This window comes from Trichosurus vulpecula, chromosome 2 (assembly GCF_011100635.1).
Source record: "Trichosurus vulpecula isolate mTriVul1 chromosome 2, mTriVul1.pri, whole genome shotgun sequence".
In the NCBI taxonomy this organism is placed as follows: Eukaryota; Metazoa; Chordata; class Mammalia; order Diprotodontia; family Phalangeridae; genus Trichosurus; species Trichosurus vulpecula.
Window position 1 is genome coordinate 312,469,891 of NC_050574.1, and position 15,827 is coordinate 312,485,717.

Sequence of the window (15,827 nt, forward strand, 5' to 3'; positions counted from 1 at the left end):
AAAACAAATACAACTTATTTTTTAAAATTAAATATTGTAAAAAACAGCACCAATAACTAATTTCTTAGTCTACATATAAAATAAGAAACCAGGATACTCTCATGCAGGACTTAAGCATATGTCTAAATGTATAATCTGTTCTATTCAGGAAGAGCTCCAAAATTATCATAGAAAAATAATAATGCTATAAATTATACAAAAGCTATTTGACAGGATGGGAAACTCATTTTCTTGAGGCAGGCCTTCTTTAACATTTTCTTGCTTTTATTCTTTAATTCTCTCAGGCAGGGTTTTTGTATTTTACTATTTTAAATCTTTCATCCAATTACGGCAAAATAATGCCAGCATCGAGTATTATAAAGCCAAAATATCCTCCTTATGTTCAAAACCACTAATAACTGCATATGGAGTACTGTAATAGCTCATGTTTATGAGTTGATTAATAAGTATTTTACTCACAACATCTCATTTGATTTGATCCTCACAACCACCCTGTGAGGCAGGGGTTATTATTATGTCCACTTTACAGATGAGTTAGCTGAGGTTGATGTGACTTGCGCAGGGTCACACAGCTGGCAAGGGCTGAGACAGGTTTTTCTGACTCAAGTGTAGTACTCTAATCACTACACTACACTGTAATATCTCAAAGATATGATTTAAGAAAAACACAATGGAGCTGAAAAAGATACAGATAAGGGAAACAAAAAGAAAACAAGAGGATATAAATTTCCATATATAGATGGAGTGAAATTTACAACCTTTTAATACAGAAAGATGCATGTTGATTAAAGTCTGAAATCATGCAGTCTATAGATAAGGTAAACAGAGACACATCTGACAAATTCCCATATCTCAGAAAAAGGGAAAATGCCCTGAAACTCTTAAAAAATGTAGTTTTAGAACACTGTCATTCAAAGAATATTTATTAAATGCTTACTACATGGGTGCTATGGGAGATATAAAAAAATCTACAAACCACATTTACTGTCCTCAAGAAGGTTATAACTTTAAAAATGTAATGGAGTATTACTGCTTTGCAAGAAATGAAGAAAGAGATTTGCAGAGAAACTTATGAAGACATGTAAACCGATACAGAATGGACAGTTTACACAACAACAACACTGTAAAACCAAACAACTTTGAAAGACTTAAGAACTCTGATCAACGTATTGACCAACCAGCCATACAATTCCACAATAACTAATGTACCTGCCACGCACCTCCTAGCAGAGAGATAAAGGACTAGAGGATGGAACACCTCCCCCCCGCCCCTTATCAAAGGGATTTGTTCTGTGAAGTTTGGATTCAGTCAAAGGGCCATACTTGATGACCTAGAGGGCCACACATGGCCTGCTCTAGACCAAAACATACCTCCTAAGCCAGCATTCTCTTAGCTAAGTTTTCTCCCATATTAAAATGTAAACTCCCAGAAGGTGAGGATTATCTCCTTACCACTTAATAAATTCACTGAGAAGGATGATTTCAGTAGGAAGTGATCAAGGGCAAAAATGACTGTATTTGGGCTAGAATCTTTAAAGTATGTGACAGGAAGAAACAAAGGTTTTCACAAACTTACAAAACTTGCTTGTTACCCTCAAAGGAATGAGAAAATATAGCTGAAATATAGCTAAGTTATAGAATGGTTTAAAGAAATTCATAGAAAGTTAAGAAAAGCTAGAAGCCTAGTGTGGTGAAAAAAATGTTGTAGAGACCTGAATTTAAATCCTACTTCTGACCCATACTAATTCTGTGTATCTTTGGGCAAATCCCTCAAACTCTTGGTGGCCCGAAGCAATTTTTACAGATTAGAAACTGATCTGAAATTGGCTCACAAAAGAAACAAAGAATCTTACCTTACATATGGCTGCTATACAGATTAAATAAAACAAGGTGTGTAAAGCCCTGTTATTCTCATAACATGACATAAATGTCAGCTATTATTTTGAAGTCATATAAGTCAATTATACATTCTTATATGTATCCAAGACTGATGGAACAGAAATGCCAGTTTTATGTACTGAAAGCGTCGGGTAAAAGATCTACAGGATGCTCACTAGCCTTCTTGCATTTATCTTCTCTAATCCTCATTTTGCACTTATAATGATAAGCCTTTTAGGAAGTTACTAGACATATCTCCTCAAACGATAAATTCCTTGAGAATTGGATCTTATTTTTCTTCCCATCTTCCATAAGCCTACTACTATAGTATCTGCAGAGAAAGGAGGCACCCAGTGTTAATATAATTTCTCTTCATTTCTGTCATACCCTAATTTTATGGTATAGAGGCCAGCGATAGTATTGTGATTACGGTTTTGAATCAACAGAAATTGAGGATCACCCAAAGGGTAATGGAGAGGAACATGGTGGATGCAAGAGATGGCAAACAAGAAGTTATAGGATGTTAAAGAAATGTATGAACAAAAATGAAATTGCTTAAGTCACTTAGGAAGAGCCAAAGACTACTGACTGAAAATCCACACTGAGTGGCTTGTGGAAAACTTATGGGAGGATATGGACAAGTGTTATATAAGCATACAGAAGTATTGGGATTTGCATTATTGCAAAGTCTGTTTTGGTGAGATCATATTTCTCATGCCTTTGTGTGTTTTGCTTTCTTAAACTTCTCACTATTAAAACAATTTTTCTCCAAATCTAAGTGAAGTTGTCAAGTACTATTTCTCTGGTGGAGTTACACCCACAGAATGACTCCATTGACCTCAATCTAGTCTGCTTTCTGTACCCTTTGAAACACACACACACACACACACCCTGAATGCATGCAAAGTAAAGCATTTTTAGCCAAGTTCTTTGACACCCCATCAACTGCCCTCTGAATCTACATGAGGCTGGACTTTCTTGTCTTCTGTACCTAATACAGAGGAGGAAATGAATAATCACTGGTTGAATTGAACACTCCTTTGCGGTTAAATTTATCTTTTCCCACTTAACTAAAAGGGAACCCAAGAGAAGTCAGGAGACTTCTTCAGGGGCAGACCCAAGTTGTGAAAAGGCTACATGGTATAGCGGAAAGAGTACGTCACATATCATAAGTAAGTTATAAATCCTGGGTTGCAGTTAACCTCCATCTTTTGTTTTGGCCTTTCCTGTGTAGATATCATGCTGTAATAAAGAACATAGTTGCAAAGAAGGTAGGTTACCAAGGCCTCAGAGGCCATCTGTACAGACATGTATCTTAAACAGGAATGAAAATTCCTGAAGGAGTAATGTAGCCTCTACATGAAGAGCTCTAATAAGGAGGAAAACACCTCCCAAGGCAGCCTATTTGCTGTTTTTGTTAAAAAAACATAACAAAACAATTTTTACAAACATCTTTTTTTTATATCGCCCAACTTTCCTGATATGTCCCTTTACCTTTCCTCTCTCCCTCCCAGAGAGCTATGTCTTAAAACAAAGAATTTTTTTTTAAGTGGTAAAACCAAGCAACATATCAAGAAGACCAACATTTTATGCAGTGCTCTAACACTTACAGACCACCCCCCCCCAATCTCTGCAAAAAAGGGGAAGAAAATGCATCCTTATATCTCTTCTTTGGGACCAATTTTGTTCATTATAATTTCAAAACATTCATTTATTGCTTTGTTGTTATTTTCACATATATAGTTGTAGTCACTGCATAAACTGTTTTCCCGATTCTGCATACTTCTCTGTATCAGTTCATATAAGTCTTCTCATGCTTTTCTGAATTCATCATATTCATTGTTTCTTACAATGCAGTAATATTCCACTGCATTCATGTACCACAATTTGCTCAACTATTCCCCAGTAGAAATCCATTCACTTTTGAAAAGCATCATCTGTTAGAAAGGTTTTTTTCTTATAAAGAACCTAAATTTATCATTCCAATTTCTATCCATTGCTCCTAGTTCTGTACTCTGGGACCACAGAGAACAAATCTAATCTTTCTTCTCATGATATCTTTACAAATATTCAGAGACTTCTACTATGTTCTTTTTTTATGGCTTTTCTTCAGGTTATACAGCTGCAGTTCCTTCAACCAATCTCAAATATGGTATTGCATGTTCTAGAGGCCACTTATCATACTGGTTTCTATATGCCCTGGTAAAGTATCTTTTGCAAAATGTGTTTCCAGAAATAAACAGTGTCTTGTACTTTGTACTTATTTAACAAGTGTTGGTTTAATTAATACGTACATGTTGTGGAATCAAACTGTTAACATCTTGAGCATGAAACAAGCACCCAAGGAACAAGCATCAGTTTATCTCCAAGATGGAGATAATAGCTGCTTTGCTCGTTTCAGAGACTTATGCATGAAATGAGAAAACACATGCAAAAGTGTTTTGTGACCATAAAGTTATATATAAATGTAAACTTATTAAATATTTGAAATCCTGATAAGTTTGGAAAGCTGAGCTGGCCTACAAAGGGATAAGATGTGTATCTGTCTTGCTGCTCTGGAAACCCATTTGCTTTAGGTAGAAACTGGAAGAATAAACAGAATCTTACCTTTAGGTATTTATACTATAAGTAACAAGGCCAATTTGCTCCTTATAGTGCAAACAGGTTTATACCAGGCAAAACATTGCCTATAATACCTTCACCATGCAAAGAAAAGGGAGGCTCATCAATGTGTATATTACTGCTAACTGGAAAACTTTTATCGCACCTATCCCAGTACTCTGTACACAGCAGGCACTCAAATCTTTGTTAAACTATGTTCTTTGAAGCATAGCTTACTCCAAAGACTTTACAAAACATCAAAAACCATATTTATAATAAGGATTTTGTCATTTTTTACACTATGTACAAGTATCCCCCCTATGGATATTTGTAATTTCCTACAGCATATGCCATCCATTCTATGGATAAACATTTAGGAAGAAATGCTTAATTCACACAAATATATTTAAAGAAATGGACCCAATGATTTCTGCAATTTGTCTACATAATTTTATAGACAAGATTACCTCTAAGTGAGGAAGGTATGCAATAGCTCGTAGTATTCCTTAGCTTGTGATCAAACATTAATCGATCACTTCCAAGTCAGCGTGAAAAATTTCCTGAAATAGCAACAGACTAAATAGATAGGAGTCCAGGTTTAGGAAGCAGTGGGCTATTCCCATCTACTAATTTTCTGTAAGCAGTAAATTTTAGGATTTACCTCCCATGAAAGTCCTAGTTCCATACGAAATAGCACGACTGGCAATAAAAGAGCCAACATCAGCTCTTGAGAAGAAAGGTATACCCTAGTCTACTTGGTGATGCCACCACCTGCCCTGCTTTCATGTGGAACCTAAGTGGTAGAGAAGATACCACTTCAGAGAAAGAAGGAGATGGCAGAATTGGATCCTATTTAAAAGGGAACTTTGCTACGGAATTCTTCTCTTCCTTGTATTACTCCTGTAAGACTCAATAGTTATACTTCTCCCATGACATCCAGAGGCCAGACTGATATACATCCCTTACTAGTGTAGAAGCAATACCTTCCATATAGTACTTTTTCCCTAAAAGGCAGGTAGTTTGAGGGGTCTAGGGGGTTAAGATGAAGCATCCTAGTTGCCTAGGATCTAAAAGGCCAGCTCACAAAGAGTCGGAGCCCTTCAACCTTGGCACATGTACCAAAGCTGTGCATTACATTTAGCATACTCTGCTGACCATGGGGAAGAGGGAAGTATCTACCTGAACTCACAGAACATGCTAGCTATTCTCCCAATTCTATAGCTAAGTAAACCTTCTTTTATTAACTGTTAAATGGTCTATGAGGCATCCATTTTGTTCTGATTACAACTTGAAGCACCAGACTAGTCTGAATCAGGCCTGACACAACACGTATAAAAACTAGCCTTCCAAGATGGTTGAGCTAGGTGAGAGCCCACAAAAATTTTCTCACCTTCTGTTGGGACTCTCTTCCTCTCTCTTCCCCTTACCACTACAGACCTATCTACTGCCTCATAGTCTTCTTCACCCTTGGCCTCTACTTCTCACCTGACTCCAATTCCAAGTCCAGGAGAGAGGTGAGTAAACCCTCTATAGCCATTTTTTCCATTTTTACTGTGGTTACCTAATCCTAAAATCTCACAGGAAGCTTTTCCAATCTCTATCCCACCTATTAGTAGTACATCCCATACCCCAACCCAGGAAGGGTGATATTCTTGTGACATAATGCCCAGAAAAGTGAGTATAACTGCTTTCCTGTTGTGTCCATGAATCTTATTTTAGGCCTTCGAATAACGTAAGACATGCCATTCACTGGTGAAACAACAGGGAACAGTTGAGAGAACATTCATCTAGGAATCAGGAGGCCTTAATTCTAGTCCTAGGTTTGTTACTGATTGGTTAAATGACCTTGGGCATGTCTCTTCAACTCCCTAGGCCTGTTTTTTCATCTGTAAAAGAAAGTGGCTGGACTATAGACAAAGGTGATAAGAATTTTGAGGCAGACAGGTGGTAGAGTCAATAGAGTGCTAGACTTGGGAATCAGAAAGACCTGAGTTCAAATCCTGCATCAATTACTAAATAACCATGTATCTCTGGGCAAGTCACTCAATTTCTCTCTGCCTCAGTTTCCTCATCTGTAAAATGGAGATAATAATAGCACCTACCCTAACATTGTTGTGAGGATAAATATCAAATTAATTAAAATATATAAAGCACTTTACAAACAGCATACACATTTGTTTTGTTGTTATTGTAATAATTATATTCCTCTTAAGATTCCTTTCCTACTTCTATCATCATGTACCTGAAACTTAAGTCTTTCTTTAGAGGGTCTAATATCTGTTTCATGTTATTACTAAAGAAAAAATAACCTCAGAAAACCCCAGGAAGGTTATGTACATGCTTCATGAATAGTAGAATAAAGGAGTGCTATTCCCCAGCAGGCCAAAGGAGGAGCAGGGATAAGAAAGCAAGTGGGCCAATCCTTGGGATGCTCAGAATAAAAGAACCAAGGTGACAATGAGTCAGTCTGGATTAACAAGTATTTTAAAGGTCTCCCCTGGCCAGAGGTGCTGTATATTTCACTTAAGCATTTCACAGAGCCATAGTCCTTTCTCTTCACTACTAATCTTGGATGTCACCCCGATGGAGCTTCTGCTTTAGGCCATGAGAAGCTATACCAGCAGCTTGGAGTTAAGGGATCCCCTCATTCCCATGCTTGGTAGATACGGAGATCCACAATCCCATCACTCAAGATTCATCAGATGTATTCCTGGTACTGGAACGTGGAATTATGAATCCAACAGAAACAGTGTAATACACATTGACTTCATCTTATGTTACTGTTAACACATTTCTATAGAACACTCTTGTTATAGGTTAAATAGGCGTTTGCAGGATGACAAATTTTTTTCAATGAACAAAAATCCATTTTCTACATACACCTGTCCCCCACCAATTAAAAAAAAGGAAGGAAAACAAAACCCTTGTGACAATATAAATAAATAAAAAGCAATATAAATCCTGTAATTATCCATGTCCAAAACCAAATGTCTCAACGCACCATGTCCATCAACTCTTTATCTGGAAGAGGGTAGTAAGTTTGATCATGCTGTCCTGACAGGTTAACACTACTACTATGAGAAACTATTTTTTAAATTCTAAATAAGTTACTTTTAGGCAAATGTCTAGAATTCCTAGAAGATGAGAGACTGCCTATATTGCCTGATGTTGTAGTTCTAGAGAGGGGGACTGTATCTTAAGATATGTTACCTCCCAAAGTGCCTACAATATGGCAGGCACCCAAATATGCTGAAAGAATTTTTTCAGGCTTGACAAACCTGAAAACTACTCAATTATCTTCATGTCTATCAAGGATGTATGAAAGGAAAAAGATAACATAGAGATGGAACAAAGTTTTGTTTTCTACCAAGGCTCAGCTCAGGCACCACTGCCTCAATGAAGCCTTACTAGATTCCTCCTTACCTCACCCAGCTGTAAGTGTTTTCTCTCTCTCCCCTCAATTTTCCTTTACAATATCTATTTGTGGTCACGTTGTACCCCCATAGCAGAATGTAAGCTCCATGAGGGTAGGGACTATTTTGTCATTGTATCCCTAGTATATACCTGGGGAAGTGCCTGGTTCCTTTTACTTTCTGGATTGACTTATGATTTTAATGGTGTAGGGAAAATGTCAAATATTAGTTCTATGGATATAGATTAGCACTTCTTTCCTGACTTTTAGAGTGTTGCCTGGGGCACTGAAAAGTTAAATGGTCCACTGTCATACAGTTAGCAAGTGTCAAAAGTAAGACTTGAATCCATTGCCCCAAAGCTGGCTCTTTATGTATTATACCATTATGCTTCCCATCTGGCATACATTAATCATTTCATAAACATTTATGGAACTGCACTTTAGTTGGGGCTCATAAATTGTACTTATTCCAATTAATTAATTAATTCAGTTAATTCAATGACATAATAAAGATGATGATGATAGCATTTCTATAGTGCTTTTGCAAAATGCTTTAGAGGTTATCTCATTTGATCCTCAAAATGACCCTGACAGGTATGATTATTCCCATTTCACAAATGAGGAAACTGAGGCACATAAAGGTCAAGTGGTTTGCCCAAGGTCACATAGCTCATGTCTGAGCCTAGATTCTGGCTGCACTCCATGCGCTGCATCACCTGGCTGTAGAATTTGCCTAATTTTGAACACTAAAACTGGCAAGCTTATTAAGGGAAATAAGAGAACACTTAAGAACACCTTACCTGTAGCTGTTGGGTTTATCAGCCCTGTAGATGCACTGTTGGAAATTTGTGAGGGAGCTTGGCCTAGACCTGCAGAAGGGGCTCCTGAACGAGGAAACTGTTGAGAACTCATTTCCACCTGCAAAATACAGTCAAACTGTTACAATCTGATCTTGGGATGCAGGATGTTACACGTTTCTACAGTTGATACCACTGAGCTTAAACCTTAAAATGGCATTACCGTAATTGTTAGAATAACTAAATAACTCATCTCAACTAGACAAAATATCAGCTGAAAAATTAAGTAATTTTCAAATGGGAAATGCAACCTGAATTTCTACAACCAAGTAGAAAATGCTAACAAATTACCCTCGTCCGTTTATGACTATTGTTGTTCTGACTCTTGATGACTCCATTTGGAGTTGTCTTGGCAAAGATACTGGAGTGGTTTGCCATTTCCTTCTCTAGCTCATTTTACAGATGAGGAAACTGAGGCAAACAGGGTTAAGTGTGCCCAAGGTACCACAAGTTACTAAGTGTCTGAGACTGGATTTGAACTCAGGTCCCCTGAACTCCAGGTCTGGTACTCTATCCACTGAGCCACCTAGCTACCCATAGCTAAGTCTATGACTTAGCTTTCATCAAATTACAGTAACATTTTTCTCATCATAAAGGGATCTAAAGGACCTTTCTACTCTGGCGCATGTTTGAAAAAATACTTTATTTTAAAATTCTCCAGGAAGTATTCAGAAATTATTCTCAGCATCTATCTACCTATGACAATAAAAAAGATTTTTTAAATGATAAAACTAGAATTTTAAAAGTTTTGCTACTGTTTCTTACTTTTTCCAATATTACAATGCAGAATCACAGATCTAAGTGCTGGAAGGGAACTCCGAGTTCATCTAGTCCAACAACAACTTAAACAAGAATCCCTTCCACAACATACTCAACAAATGCAGCCTTTGCTTGAAAACCTCCAGGGAAGGATCCTACTTCCTCCTGAGGTAACCCATCTACTTTTTGATACAACTTTTATTGTTCTTCCTTAAATCAAATTTCAATCTTCTCCTCTGCAATTTCTACTCACAATTCCTAGTTCTGACTTCTGGACCAAAGCAAAAGAAATCTATTTCTTTTCCTATAGGCCAGCCTTTCAAATACTTGAAGCTACAATAATCATGTCCTTCAAAAGCCTCTTCTCCAGGAAAAACATTTTCAGTTCCAGAGATGTGCATATTGGGTCTTTCATCAAATAATCTTGTTGCCTTCCTCTAGATGATTTCTAGCTAAAAATGTCGTTCCTGAAAGCGGTGTCAAAAACTGACAATGGCAATACTCTATATGAGTAAAGCAGTACTCTCATCCCATACTCTTGGCTACCATATTTCTAATAATGCAGCCCCAAATTGCCCTTTCTTGAAATCCGCACTACACTATCATCTCATGTCAAGCTTGCAATCAACTAAGTCTTGTATTGGTAACATTTTTGACCTAAGCCTAAAACTTTACATTTAGCCTGCCAAGATCTTTTTGGATTTATCCTAGCAGTCAGTGGATAAAGTCACTGCTCCCAGCTTTATGTCATCTATACTTTTAGCTAACTCTTTTATATCATCTTTAAGATTTCTTAGGTAAGAATTATGCTGGCCAACATACAGGACTTTCTGGTATATTTTAGCTTACTACAAAAATTTCTGCAAATAGGCTTTATAGCCAAAAATTCAGCTAATAAAAAAACCCGCTTGCAAGTAGGAAGGGACACAATAGATTCTTCAATAATTTTTTTTTGTGCGTAACAATCAACATGTAGGTATTGTTGAAACTTTATGGAGTACTCACAGGGCACAGGGAACCTCATTAAGTGCTAATCAATTAAGAACTCTGCCTTGTCTTTAAAGATTTTTAAAGTTTGCACACCAGGAGCAAAAGCAAATAATTTAAGGTTTTGCTAGAAAAATTTTAAGTCATACTTTGTATTTTAACTTCATTCAAAGATGTTATGGCAACTCATTCAAAAAACAGTACTCCTCTGAACAATCTGAGAAAATTAACTGGCAGGGCCATTCAGGGTCACTCAGCTGGGAGAAACGGGAATAAAATCCAGGCTTCCCAATAAGAAACATATTAAATCTTACCTAAAATACAACTCTCAACAACCCATGATCTTACCTCATGTACTTCGATTTGCACTAGGGTACCATAACTAGGTGGGAGATTTTTCTACTTTAAAGGAAAGCGTATATATAGGAAGCACACTTTGATAGTGCACACATTATAGTCAAAGAAGTGCATGTTTTTAAGAAAACCAGCCTTTAGCAAGTTCGAACTTGACAGGAAAGAGATTTTATATCTCAATGTCACTGAAAGGTTCCGTGGTGCAGAGAGGTATAGTCATAGACACCTCATAGCAAGATCTGACCAAAAGGAGATGAGCCAACGGCTCTGTTTGCAAACACCTCGATTTAAAGATTTCCTTTTTCCTTCCCCTCACACTGATTCTAATGAAGGGACTCCACTCCTCTAAAATCTTTCTGTTTCCAAGTAGTTTTAATTCCAAATGCTCAGCTGTTCCCTTCCCCACCCAAACCAATCAATGCGATCAGATGACAGGGCAGTCCCGCCTCCTCTCTCTGGGGTCTTCCAGCTTGGCTCTTTCAGCAAGCGAAGAGCAGCAGGTTCAGGTCTCCCCAGAATAACTAGTTCCCTTACCCTACTGCCTGTCTGCCGTCTGCCCCAGAGGCTTCTTTCCAGCCCCTGCCCACTCTTTTTTCCATCAGTCCCCAGTCCGGGAAGCGGACTCACAAAGGAACCAGGGAGGGAAGCAAGAGGGGCCCCCCCCCCCCCACAGCCAATACAGCCTTTCGGTCCCTGTGACACCGGCTCCGGCCCAGCAAACACCCCAGTAACTAGTGCAAGCTTCAGTATCTGGTTCCACCTTTCTCCCCAAGAACCTGCCCCTCCCCTACCCACCGCCCGCCTATTGGCCCCGCGCCGAAGGCGTCACACGGGGTTGGGCTCCAATCCAGCATCAGCCTCGGCGCCCTAGCCCCACCCTCCCATAGAACCTCGACTAATCAAGCTAGGGGCTCTGGCAGGGCTACCCAAATTTCACGACCCCGCGACCAATAGAGGAGGAGAGATGGCTCGTCCAATGAGAAGGGTCGGGGGGGCGGGGAGGGAGGCCCCGCCTTTGCCTAGGTCTGAAAGCGGCGGGCGCAGGTCCCGGATGTAGATAGTCACTTTAAACTGCTCTGTGAGCCAAACTGCCTCCGCCACCGCCCCCCGCCCGGCCAATCTCCCCGTCCTCTGCCCGTCAAAGGCTCCATCCCAGAGCCAGTCGGCCCAAGGCCCAGGCCCCGCCTCCTTGCCGCGGGGCACCCCAAGCCGGGGGCAGAGGCTCCTCGCAGCTTCAACTGCCGGGACTAACCGCCCTACCTCAGGCTATTGACAGGACCTCACAACTTCCTAAGCGGTGTGGTACCAGGCGAAGGAGCAAGTAGACTATGCTTCGTCGTGGCCACCTTTCCCAGGGGACCCTCGGCAGAGCGGACGCCGCAACCCTGGCCCGGCCCGGCTGCCCCGCCCCCTCCCCGGATCCCCTCCTCCCGCCACTACCTGGAGTCAGAAGCGTGGAGCCGCCGCTCCTCCGTTCTGCCTTCTCCGTCTTGCCCTCTGCCTTTCCTGGAGGCGCCTCCCAGGCGTCTTGGTCCCCGGGGCTCTGGACCCGCCGCGGCGGCCGCGGCTAGCTCTCCTCTCAACCTAGCGCCGCCGCTTCCGCCGCCGCACCGAGACGCCCGCCCATTGGTTGGGGCTGGCACCGCCCACTGCGAGTTGAGCCACTGAGAGCATGGCGTTAGCCAGAAGGTGGGACCGTCAGGGGAGGGATGTCCCAGCCTGGGGTGTTAGGGCATTTTGGGTCTTGTAGTTTTTTGCGTCAAGGGGGCGTGACTGGGAGGGTACGAGTGGGCGAAAGGGCGGGCGCTGCCGCCAGCCCTGCGTCACGCCCCCCTTTGCAGTCTTCCATTGGCTCTAATCGAGCCGCTTTTCGCTTCATGCTACCCCCTCCTCCCCCTCCCCAGCCGAGAAAAGGCGACCGGATCTAGCGCTGGAGCTCCGCCTTCTCCTCCAGGCCCCCGAACCGCGGTCCCTGGATTTGTCATTTGCATGGCGGGCCACATAAGGGGGAGTGGGGAGACGAGACTCCAAACGAACCCCATTCCACGCTTTCCTTTAAAGGGCAGATGGGTAGGTGGGGGTTGGAGTAGAGGAAGAGGAGAAGCGGGAGTGTTTGCTCTCAGTGCCTTTTCATTGGGCTTTGTTGCAGGGTTCATTTTTAATGTCTTCTTCACCTACCGGGATCTGTTGCATGTGGCGGGTGCCAAGGTTCCCCCATGTCTGTCACCGGGGATGGCCTCCCCGGAACCGATGCACGCCTCGTGCCTCTGCCCCGCTGCGCTGCAGGCAGAGGCAGGGGATGCCCCCCTTCTCTCCCCTGCATCTCGAGAAAACACGTTCCCAAGTCTTTTTATCCTTCCTACCCTGGCCAATACAGAGACTAAATCCTGTGTCCTCCACGTTATTGAAGTTCAGTAAAGTTTTCTAGAAGGGGTGGGGTGCGACAGAGCCCTGGAAGCCTAAGCGGTTCAACACCTTTCAAGTTAAATGCAGTGATTACTTTCCCAGAAGCATCACCTCACCAAAGACTGAAGTGGTTAATAATAATAATAATGATAAAATAATAATAATAAATAACATTCATACAGCACTTTACGGTTTGCACAATGGTTTATAACTATTAACCCCATTTTATCCTGACAACAGCAGCCCTGGGAAGGTAGGTGCTGTTATCATCCCTAGGAAGAAACTGAGGCAGACAGAGATTAAGTGATTTCCTCAGGGTCACACAGCCATTCAGTATCTGAGGTCACATTTGAACTCAGGTCTACTTGACTTCAAGACCACTGCTCTATCTATTGCACTATCTAGCTACCCTAGTAGAGGGGAGGGAGGGAATAAGTATTTGTATACAGCCTCGTTTGTGTCAAGCACTGTGCTAAGAGCTTTTTTAAAAAAAATTTTTTTAAAAATATGATCTCATTTAATTAGGGCAGAATGTGCTCCTAGTTCAGAAGGATTATGTTTGTACTTCTGTTCTTGCTGTATCTTAATATCCCTTTGTAGAAGCTAATTGATATTAATTGGCAATTTCAACAGACATGATATTAGAGAGACAACAATTGGAAACTGATATTGGAGGGTTTGAAGGGTTTGAGCCAACAGCATTCCCAGAAACCTATCCCTGAGGGAGAAATGTAATCAGCCATGCTTTGGGGACCAATCTGCTAGTGGATTGTGGAATATACATATACATACATACATACGTATATATATATCTATATATGTATATATAGATATATATATATACATATAGGGAGGGTAAATCCATGGTCTTATCTACATCAGTATGTCTAGGATTATAGAATTTTAGACTCAGAAGAGACTTAAAGATGATCTAGTCTTACTTACTTTATAGATGTGGAAAATAAGGCCTAGAGAAGTGATGATTTGGTTATAATCTTACAGTTATTGGCAGAGTCAAGTTGATTCAAAGTCTTGTGTTCTTTGCACAACTCCTGGCTGTTTCCTGTTCTCTAGGTGTAAACGCAGAAAAACAGCATGGAGCAATTTTTAAAGCAATACAATTACTTTATTTCCAACTTAAATAGCTTCTTTCAACAGTATCTTTTCAACATTTTATCTTACTGTATAAGGAAGGCTAACTTTGACTTTGTGTTTCTACTTTAACTCACTTTTCACTATTATGTATCTATTCATAGTTCTGCTTCCTGTGTCTGCATTGCTCTAACCCAGTGGTTCTCAAAGTGTGATTTGGGGACCCCAGGAGTCTCTGAGACCTTTCAGAGGGTCCTCAAGGTTAAAACTATTTTCATAATGCTATGACATTTTAATTTCTAAAAATGCAAAGTGAAGTAGCACCATGAAAACAGCAAACACCAGGGCACTACAAAAATGTATTTGAGAAGAACAATTAATTCAAAGAGAACACTGTGAAATTACACTGATTGAGGTTGGCTTCCAAAAATATTTGAGAAGGCACCTATTTTTTGCGGTGGTGGGTGACTGTAGGGGTAGAATACTACAGATGGCAGACGTGTTTTATTTATTGGCTTTACTAAACTTTTTTATTTTTGTCCTCTTTTTTCTTTTTAATAAGAGATAGCAGTTTAGAAGGAAGAGGGAGATAAATTGGGGAATGTACGTTATGTAAAAAGAAAAAAGATATAAAAGAAACATTTTTAAAAGAAAATTTATTCCTTTGACCTCTTCCTTGGTGCTTGAGTCTGCCACATTTAGGTGTGAAAAGCCTATTTGTGTCTGATTACAGTTGTACTTCTTACATATACAAGGTGCTTAATAGTTTGTGTTGAAATGAATAGGTGACTCTAGAACCACATTTGTAATAAGTATTAATTAAATTGGAGAAGATATTGGAAAATTGGAACACTAATGCATTGTTGATGGTAGAGTTGTGAATTGATCCAACCATTCTGGAGAGTAATTTAGAACTGTGCCCAAAAGGTTATAAAAATGTACATACTTTTTGATCCAGCAATGCCACTACTAGGTCTGTAACCCAAAGAGGTCATAAAAGACAGAAAAGAATCCACATGTACAAAGACATTTATAGCAACTCTTTTTGTGGTGGCAAAGAATTGGAAATTGAGGGGATGTCCATCAATTGGGGAATGGCTGAACAAATTGTGGTATATATAGGTAATGGAATACTATTGTTCCATAAGAAATGATGAGCAGGCAGATTTCAGAAAAACCTGGAAAAACTTACATGAACTGATGCTGAGTGAAGTGAGCAGACCCAGGAGAACATTGTACACAGTAACAGCAACATTGTGGGATGACCAGTTTTGATAGACTTAGCTCTTCTCAGCAATGCAATGATCTAAGACAGTTCCAAAAGACTCATGATGGAAAATGTTTATATCCACATCCAGAGAAAGAATTATGGAGTCTGAATGCAGATCAAAGCATACTAATTTTTTTTCTCTCTCATGGTTTTTCCTTTTTGTTCTGATTCCTCTTTCATAATTCATAAATTATATGTTTAACAGAATTGT

General features: G+C 40.1%; 1 protein-coding gene across 3 annotated transcripts in view; it reads right to left on the bottom strand.

Moving 5' to 3' along the window:
- SAP130 (Sin3A associated protein 130) overlaps positions 1–12,501 on the bottom strand; it is a 52,315-nt gene extending 39,814 nt beyond the window's left edge. For 2 of the 3 annotated variants that reach the window (XM_036747149.1, XM_036747150.1), the window contains exons 1-2: positions 12,289–12,419; positions 8,692–8,809 (exon numbers count right to left, since the gene is read on the bottom strand). In XM_036747149.1, the coding sequence (XP_036603044.1) occupies positions 8,692–8,803 (112 nt within the window). In that variant the 5' untranslated portion in view covers positions 8,804–8,809; positions 12,289–12,419. Of the gene's footprint in view, positions 1–8,691; positions 8,810–12,288 lie in introns of all 3 variants that reach the window. The other variant, XM_036747148.1, reaches the window with a different exon arrangement.
- Between the last annotated feature and the right edge of the window lie 3,326 nt (positions 12,502–15,827).